This window comes from Erinaceus europaeus, chromosome 7, assembly GCF_950295315.1.
Source record: "Erinaceus europaeus chromosome 7, mEriEur2.1, whole genome shotgun sequence".
NCBI lineage: Eukaryota > Metazoa > Chordata > Mammalia > Eulipotyphla > Erinaceidae > Erinaceus > Erinaceus europaeus.
Window position 1 is genome coordinate 35,161,755 of NC_080168.1, and position 9,355 is coordinate 35,171,109.

The window sequence follows — 9,355 nt, forward strand, 5'->3', positions numbered from 1 at the left end:
CTTGGTAAGTCTCTCTCAACTGAGGTGAGCATAAGGGGAGAAACTCAGACTTGGTTCTTTCCTTCTTGACTCTCAGGCCCACAGATACCCCAGTACTTCCCTCCATTAACTGCAGGCCACATGGCCACAGATTCACTTAATCAAAGTCACCTTCTGATCACAGAAGAACACACCTTATCACACACCTCAGACCCCAGACAAGAGAAATTCCAAACTATATGGCCTTTTGATATTCATCTTCTTTCTGTCTCACCCCACAGGTTTAACCCCTATGCTTCTCTCAAATACCTTTGGATAATTAAGTTGCTTGTGTTATGGAGAATAACTGTCTTGTATCTCATCAATTCCTGTCATACCAGCCCCCAAACTTAGGGGCATGCTGACTGTTAAGAAACCTGTAATTTCTGTCATATTTCAACAATAATTAACTTCATTGCTTTTCTATTTAATTCATGTCCACTTTGATAATAAACGGACTCTAGGATTCTGGGATTCTAAGGACTCAGATTCTATATTCACGCTAAGAGTCCCCTGGTGTCTTTTACTTCATGTCACCCCTGTTGTGAGCGAGAAAGAACCAGCCCGTTACCTTTCCCCTGGAGGCCACCCTGCCGGAGAAGGAGAGACACCCCGAAATGCCACCTTTGTCAAAAACCAATTGTCCAACATGCAGCGGGTCCAATTTTGAATCTATTCCTTAACATTTCTTATAAATCAGGTCTACTGACTATGTTATTTCTTCAATGTAAGTCTTACTTTTTTGAAAGATATTTTAAACATAGAATTCTAAATCAACAGATTTTTTTTCTTTCACACTTTCAAGATCAAGGTGTCTTAACTTGCATAGTTTAAGAAATAATGCAGTCAAGTCTGCACATGGAACATTTATTTTCCCCTCCAACTGCTTTTCATTTAACTACGATTACCTAAGTGAGGTTTTCTTTATGTTATCCTATTTGGTTAATTTCTCTGGACCTGTAGGTTTATAGTTTTCATCAGTCAAGAGACCTTCAGACACTTCTCATACTAAGTGTTTCCTCTACGTCAGTCAGCTCCTCAGACTCCTAATACCAGCATGACAGGAAAGGTGACATGATTCTGCAGATGTCTGAAGCGATGCTTTGTTATTTTCCCCTCTCAGAAATCTCTTAAGTTTCAGATCTAATTAGCTTCAGTTTTGTAGTGACCAACCTGCTAAATAACTCCACCCATTCCTTCTCATCTAGATAGTGACGAGATAATCAAATGATAGCAGTGACTTTTCAAAATAAGTCTTACCCATACTTAAGTGATTGGTATAAATGTATCAGGCACAAATAAAACATTTAAGCACTATTAATTTAGAAATGTATAGTTTTTTCAATATATTCATGTCTATAAAATTAGTCTGTATATATACACACATATATAAATAGAAATGATATTGAACATGACACCAATAATGTACTGCTGTGGGTTTTTTTTTTTTTTTTTTTTTTTTTACTTCGCTCCTTTTATAGACAGTGATAATAATCTATGGAAAATGTTTTATTTTACCATGCCAACATACTACGGGAAGACTTTCAAAACAATACAAAAGTAACCCCACAGCCTTGTCTAAGTGAAGGTCAACTGATGCAAAAATGTTTTTTCTTAGCTTCTCATAGCAGTTGCTAACATTCCAATAAGCAGGATCCTTTGCAGTAGGGATTATTCCAGTAACTTTGAGTGTTCAATTCGTGCAATCGTCCATTCAGGTTTTACTCCTTTAGTAAATTCCCTCTGAAACCTGGGGGGGGGGGGATGTACAAATAATGCAAATTTTACACTGGTCCAAATACTTGTTGGATAGCTATGAAATTTGCAAGTGAACACTAGAGGCTGATTCTGGCACTAGCTAATGCTAAATAATGAGAACAAGAGGCCACTCCCACAGAACCAGTGGTACATTCTTGACTACAGGGAGGAGTTTTAAACATTTGCCAGTTCTCAAAAACACCATACTGTTGTTAATTCACGTTGTAATATTCGCCTGACCTGAGAACTACACTGAACTAGGGTGAAATAAACCAGACATCAGTGCCATTTGATATGTACATTATGATACTGAAAATAACAGCTTCTGGGAGCTGTCCACAGTCTTAAGCAGAAATTAACAGTAAAATCAAAGGTTAGTATAATTAGTTCTCTAATTAAAGGTTATTCTCTAATTAAAGGTTAGTATAATTAGTTCTCTAATTATAAATGAATTGTAAAGCATGTCTTTAAGAGATCATCCAGTATATTTAAACTAAGTATTTCTATATATAAAATAATTTCAGTGCTGTAAACAAAAAATTTAAAAACACAAGAAAAGCACATTCCTTTGAAGCACAGTGAAGAGTAGCGAAAACTGAGAATGTAATTACCTTAACAAAATACATTTTCTTTCTTAGGTCATTTTTGGAAAGGGTGTTTGCTACTTCACTGCCATTTTATTATTTCTTTAAAATACCTGCTTGATTTGTTCAGTGTTCCAAAATTTATTAGCACAAAAAATAAACCACTGTGGTTTTTAAATAATCTAATGACATTCTACTAGACTTTTCCTCCTCAAGGGCAGGAACACTCTTTCGTGTCTGAAAGGGTCGACCAGAGTACCTGGTAAATCTGAGATGGTCAACGACTGTCCAATGAATAGTTCTTCCATGTGTAAATGACAACAGTTTATTTCCCAGGGATGACCATAGCTGTATTTCCTACCCAACAAACTCCTCTACAATGTGACCTTGCTATTGTTCTGTGAAGAGGAGGCTGTCTTTGCCCTTACAACAGTACAGTTCCTGTTAATGATCTGCGGAGCAGACCATGGTGGAAATGATGTTCCAGTCCTGTGTATAGCCTTCTAAGTCTTCTTCTGCCTCTTGGAAGCCAAATCCCATGTGTAGCCTGAGACTACTACAATCTCCAATTGCAAACAAAGACTTTGGAGAGTGAGGAACACCAAGGCACTTCACATGTAAGCAGACAAGCTCTCGTGGGAAGAAATCATCTAGTCCTTGCAAACGCCACTAGTACCAGGGCAAACAGAGAAACGCCCACGGCTGAGTCTTCCCAAAATTCCTGAGCAGTAAAAAATGGCTGAGAAAATAAACAGCTATTTGAAACTACTGAGTTTTGGAGTGGCTTGTAATGTAGCAGACAGCTGAAATACCATTTAATTAAAATTCAGCAATATTACCTCAGTCTAATTTCTGAACACTTCTGTTTCATGGCCAGTATGTCTTTATGACCTTTTCTCTTCATAAATAACTTGGCAAATTTCAATCCTTTTCTTCCTAAAGCTCTCTTTAGCTTTCATACCTTCACACTACCTTCCATTTTCTAGAGAAAGGAGAAAAGGCAAAGCGATTAGACTTACTCATAGCTTGCACTAAGAAGCTGTTTAGTTTCCACATTCTGATCCCCCAACTTAACCTGGAACACACTGGCTCCACTTATAGTTTCACTGGGGATGTTGGCACTGGTTAGATACCAAAAGCACATCAGGATGTTAACAAACTTCCTTCCTTAGAGAAAAAAACATATGTCACACAGACAAATCACTACCATCAATCATTCACATGTCCAAAACAGACTCAGAAGTAGGGGCTAAAACCATCATAAATCAAATTTTGTGCCTATTGTAATCTAAGCTCAAGACCTAACTAAGATCTTTATTTTGAAAAGATTCTGTTAGGACTTATGACATATGTCAGTCTTTTTCTCTGAACTTCTCACTGAGAAGGTACTGTACACTAAGTACATCACGGTTATTTTCAGTTTCTGGCATTTTCTAAAGTTTAATAACATCTGCTGTCAAACTGGTAATGGCTGGGATGTAGTTCTCACCATGAATTTACTTAATCTGAACTGTCAGAAAGATCATCTCCCCCCCCCCCCCCCTTTCCCATCAAGCTTATTGCTGGGCTCAGCACGTGCACTGCTCCCAGTGCCCATTTTTTCCTTTTTTTCTTTTTACTTGATAGGGCAGAGACTGATGGGGGGAGGGAGGGACAGAGAGGGTGAAAAAGAGAGATACCAGCTGCATGATTCCGGTTTCACTGCTTATGAGACTGGGGACTTGAACCCAATTCCTTGTACATGGTGACATGTGCATTCAACCGGTGGGCCGCTGCCTGGCCACAAAAGATTACTAATTTACTTTAAGTCGCTCACTGTACCCAATAATTCTAACAATTTCCTGCTTTGTAAGAACCAGGTAGTGACCACAGTACTGAGATATGATTTGAAATGCTAGGATAGATAATACGAAAACATTCAGTATAAAAAATGACTCTTCAAATGTTTCAAGTAAGTTGATGTCTGAAAACCCATTAATTCTTAAAGAGTCCCACATCAGAACTGCCTTGAGATGTGAGTGAACAAAGACTGGATTTTGTCTGTCTCTCACACAATCAATGATCTACGTGAACAGGATAAACGAGTCGATATGGTTTTAAGAATGGTATTTCGGAAATTTGGACGCTGGACAAAGGGAAGAACCAGAAAACTGCCTGCGTTCCTTTCATTGTTTTCTATTACTCAAAATAAATCCCATTCTGAAGTCTGCTAATTCTACTTTCAAAACAGTTTTTAGTTGTTTTTTCTCTTTTGCTCCGTTTTCTATTTAACATACATCTGCACATTTAACCTGATTAACTGGCGGCTGGAAGACTGCTCACCAGGAAGAACAGGCACTTGCCATGTGTGAGGTCCTAGGTTCAAATTCTGGTACCACATAGGAACACCGTGCATGATGGTGAGAGCTTCATGGATGGCAAAGCACTGCCATGGTCTCTGTCTCTTCTACCCTTCTCATTACAAGTAAAGAATGGGGAAAACTGGATTGGGAAGGCAGCTTGGCAGTCATATGATGCACACGCAAAGCCCTGCTACTCAATAAAAAAGTTTTTTTTTTTTAAATAAAAGAAAATGCACAATGGTTTTTGTTTCAGTTAGGAAACTTGAAATATAGTTATTTTCAATTTGAGACATGGGGATATTTTTATCTAGGACAAGCTATTTGCATTCACTTAAAAGAGACAATGTTGGGAGTCCAGCGGTAGCGCATCAAGTTAAGCACACATGGCGCAAAGCACAAGGACTGGCATAAGGACCCTGGTTCGAGTCCCCGGTTCCCCACCTGCAGGGGAGTCGCTTTGCAAGTGGTGAAGCAGGTCTGCAGGTGTCTGTCTTTCTCTCCCCCTCTGTCTTCCCCTCTTCTCTCCATTTCTCTCTGTCCTATCCAACAATGACAACATCAATAACAGTTACTACAATTAAAAAAAAAACAAGGGTAACAAAAGGGAGTAAGTAAATAAATGTTTTTTAAAAAAGAGAGACAATGTTAAAATATTATGAATTAAATGCTAATATGGGAATGGTCCAGATAAAAAGGCGTGAGAAAGTATACCCATAGCTCAGCCCTTCAAAGTTAAGTCTTCAGGAATGAACTGTTTTCTCTTACTTCCTCTAGTAACCCCGTGTGTCAACAAGCCCAGCCCCGTTTCATGATCACCCACTAGGTTAGCTTAGGGACTACCTCAAATGGAATTCACTATAGCGTTACCTTTCTCGTCATAGTAAATAGAGATGTCACCCGTGGACGTGTACACAATCTCATCTATGTCAGCAGCGAGTGCACTTTTATGGCTGTCTGGCAGTGACGTGACTTTCTCTTTCAATACATAGAGTACCTAGGTTTGGAAAAAGCAAGTTTAAACTATTGTTTATCTAAGTTTTTCAAAGATTTTCAAACAAATAGAATGAGTTTTTCTAAACCTGTTGACTATTCTATTGACAAACTAGTTCTATCCTCTTGACTTACCTTCAAAAGCAAGGCTAAAAGGATTCTAATTTCCAACTAGGTAATCCCTAAAAGTCCATAAAAACACAACCAAGAGATTATGTTCTATTGAGTTACTTCTGCTGTTATGTAGCAAGTCACTCTACGCTTTTTTTTTTCATTTCTTAACATATATATTTTGAGACCTCTGAAATATGCAGAGAATCTACTTTGGCAAATGCACAAATACTACTCTTCTGTCGCTACTGGGACATCATTGCTTTGGGCCAGTTTTTAAGACTTGGAAGTGAGGAGGGGAGGCATGACAGCATGAGCTGCCTCTAGTGCTGCAGCACCTCCATGGCGTGTACCAGGACTTGAGCCTAGGTTGCACCCGTGACAATGTGGGTAGCCTGTCAGGTGAGCTATCTCATCAGGCCTACACACACTACTGTTCAGCATAACTAAGGGCAACACATAATGGAAGATTGATAGTATACTTTACCTCTTTGGCCACCAATTCTTCCAGTAGATCAAATTCACACTGTGACAACAGCTGGGACACATGAGAAAAAGCCTTAAAAAACAGTGGGAGGGGAAGGTGGCGATTATTTCAAAACACTGCACAATGTACCACATGTAACAAGGCGATAAATAATCCAAGCACTGATATGTCAACATCAAGTTTAGCTCCTTCCAAGACAGCAGGCTTTGCCTTTCTCATATGGCCATTCTGCACATACAGTCATTAAAGTGAGCAGAGTGCAATTCTGAACCCACTCTCAGTACTTGGCAATAAGATAGTGTGTGTACTAGGTTCTCATGCAGATTCTCCTCTATGTTTCCTTTCAACATAATGATGAAGAAATTAACTGTGCTGGGGATGGTTGGTGGCACACCTGGTTGACACACACGTTACAGTGCACAAGGACCCAGGTTCAGGCCCCTAGTCCCCACTTGCAGGTGGAAAGCTTTGCAAGTGGTGAGGCAGGGCTACAGGTGTCTCTCTGTTTCTCTACCTCTGTCCATTTCTCTCTCTTCAATTTTTTAAATCTTTATTTATTAGATAAAGATAGTCAGAAATCAAGAGGGAAGGGGGAGATAGAGAGTGAAAGAGACAGAGAAACAGACACCTGCAGCCCTGCTTCACCACTCTCAAAGCTTTTCTCCCTGCAGGTGAGGACTAGGAGCTTGAACTCGCGTCCTTGTGCACTGTAACATGTGAGCTCAACCAGGTGCGTCACCACCCAGCCCTGTAGCACAATTTGTACTAGCCAAAACCGTTTTCTTTTTTGTGTCAGGCCACAAATACTTGACCAATTTAAATGTGTTCCCTGCCTCACTTCACACACAGTCAACACTTCACCTGCAGACCTGCTTCACTGCTTGGGAAGCTTCTCCCTAGCAAGTGGAAACTGGGGATTTGAGCCCCAGGTCCTTGTGCGTGCGGGGTAAGGTGTACGCACAGCTTGCTCCGACACTGCCTGGCGCCAGGAGTTCTCTTCACAGCGGGATCATATTTGTACACTGGTAATTCTGACAATTGTCCCTGTAATACCAGTTCCACCGAGAAACCATGGCAGTTCCGAGCAGTGGAGGAAGCAGCAGGCCGAGTGAGGACTGGCTGCCGACGACTCTGGATACCTGTTACTTGACAGGTGTGGAGAGTGACATCACAGAGGCCCTGTCACGACAGGACTACACAAAGCCAACAGAGACACATGCACAGGACACGGAGTGAGTGCCTCTAAATGGGACCTCACCTTCAGACTGGCCCAAACCACCAACAATCCAGCAAGTCACAAGCACAAGGCTGTCTCATCTGGTTGGACTGCTAAGGATAACTTCCCCTGCCCTGGTCCTGGTGCCCCTCCCCATGCTGACTATACTCTTTCACCAGCCACACTTCTGCACTTTTCCCTTCTGACTGATTCCTCCTCAACCCGGGTCCCCAGGCTGGTAGCCAGAGCTGCAGCTCTCTGTGACTCTCCAACTTCCTTGTCCTCCGTCCCTGCTGTTCTCTCCCGGTGAAGCACTCTTCATGTTGCAAGAAACCACATCCAGAAAAAACAGATCAGAATCTACCTCTATGTGGAGGAGTGGGTTTAGAATGTAGTGACATCTGATTCAAATCCTGCGGTGTAGAAAATGGTGAAGAAGGCTGGGATGGGATGCACACCAGTCTCTCTCTCTCTCTCTCTTATTTATTTATTTATTCCCTTTTGTTGTCCTAGTTGTTTTATTGTAGTTATTGTTGTTGTTATTGATGTCGTCATTGTTGGATAGGACAGAGAGAAATGGAGAGAGGAGGGGAAGACAGAGAGGGGTAGAGAAAGACAGACACCTGCAGACCTACTTCACAGCCTGTCCCCTGAAGGTGGGGAGCCGGGGGCTCGAACCGGGATGCTTACTCTGGTCCTTGTGCTTTACACCACGTGCGCTTAACCCACCACGCTACTTCCTGACTCCCTGTCTCTCTCTTTTAAAAATGTATTTATCACGGGGAGGGGGGGTAGGCAATGGCGCCTTGGTTTAGCGCACATGTCACCGTCCTTAAGGACCCGGGTTCGAGGCCCCGTCCGACTTGCAGGGGGGAAAGCTCCCTGAATGGTGAAGCGGGGCTGCAGTTGTCTCTCTGTCTGTCTTCTCCTTCCCCCTCAATTTCTGGCTGTCTTTATTACTGTAAAAAACAAAAGAAAAATGTTTCTATCGTCTTTATTTATTGGATAGAGACAGACAGAAATGGAGAGGGAAGGGGGAGACAGAGAGACCCCCACAGCCCTGCTTCACCACTCAGAAAGCTTTCCCCCTGCAGGTGGGGACCGGGGGCTCGAACCCGGGTCCTCGAGCGCGGTGACAGGTGCGCTCAGCTCCGGGAGCCCCCACCCTGCCCCCCGCTCCGAGACAAGGCCGCGACGAGCAGGCCGGACGCGGGGGCAGCGGGACCTCCGCCGGGAGACACACCTGCTTCGCTCCCTCCACGAACTCCGCGATGCTGAACTCGGGGTCGAAGTAGGCCCAGATCAGGAAGGCGTAGACGCGCGTTCGGACCCAGGTGACGGGGTTAGAGAAGCCCAGGACGATCATCTTGGTTTTCTGACGAGGCTGAGGCTGCTCGTCGGTGCTGTGGCAGCGCAGGGGCCGCGCGGGGCAGCGCGAGAGAGCGGCGGGGAGCAGCGGGCGCCGGGGTCCCGGGACCGGCCGGGCGGGGTTTCGAGACAGCGGGGCGACGGCCCAGCCCAGGAGGCGCCGGCAGACGCGGCACAGTCCGCTCGGAGGCGTTCCGGCCTCCACAGGCCCGGGCGTCCGGGGTCGTGCGGCCCCGCCGCGCAGCGGCCCGTAGAGCAGCAAGAGAGGAAGCCGACGCGCGGCCAGCGCCATTTTTGTGACCTTTGATCTCTATTTTAGCGCAGTCTCCAAACCCGGTCGACGGGAAACCCCCTCAGCTGCATTCCGAACGGACCGGAGACTAAAGCTGCCCAGCCGCTGCCCCCGTCTGAGTAGTCGACCTCCTCTCGCTTCTTCGTTTGACAGATTACTCGGAGGCCTGCGCCCCCCCCCCCCCCCCCA

At 43.8% G+C, this 9,355-nt stretch overlaps 1 protein-coding gene across 1 annotated transcript; it reads right to left on the minus strand.

Annotated features, from left to right (window-relative positions):
• Positions 1-1,509: 1,509 nt before the first annotated feature.
• On the minus strand, positions 1,510-9,201 carry MAIP1 (matrix AAA peptidase interacting protein 1). The gene is made up of 5 exons (XM_007532130.3): positions 8,750-9,201; positions 6,291-6,362; positions 5,570-5,696; positions 3,380-3,527; positions 1,510-1,768 (listed from the first exon to the last, which is right to left on the minus strand). Exons 1-5 carry the CDS (start codon positions 9,164-9,166, stop codon positions 1,690-1,692), a joined length of 843 nt encoding a protein of 280 aa, XP_007532192.1. The 5' UTR covers positions 9,167-9,201; the 3' UTR covers positions 1,510-1,689.
• Between the last annotated feature and the right edge of the window lie 154 nt (positions 9,202-9,355).

What these genes read in the sequence shown, in the direction of transcription:
- MAIP1 (XM_007532130.3), bottom strand. Translation starts at nt 9,166, where the DNA reads ATGGCGCTGGCCGCGCGTCGGCTTCCTCTCTTGCTGCTCTACGGGCCG. An exon ending in TCGTGGAGGGAGCGAAGCAG is followed by an intron (nt 6,363 to 8,749) that starts GTGTGTCTCCCG and finishes CTGTTTTTTAAG; the next exon opens with GCTTTTTCTCATGTGTCCCA. An exon ending in AAGAATTGGTGGCCAAAGAG is followed by an intron (nt 5,697 to 6,290) that starts GTAAAGTATACT and finishes TTCCAAACCTAG; the next exon opens with GTACTCTATGTATTGAAAGA.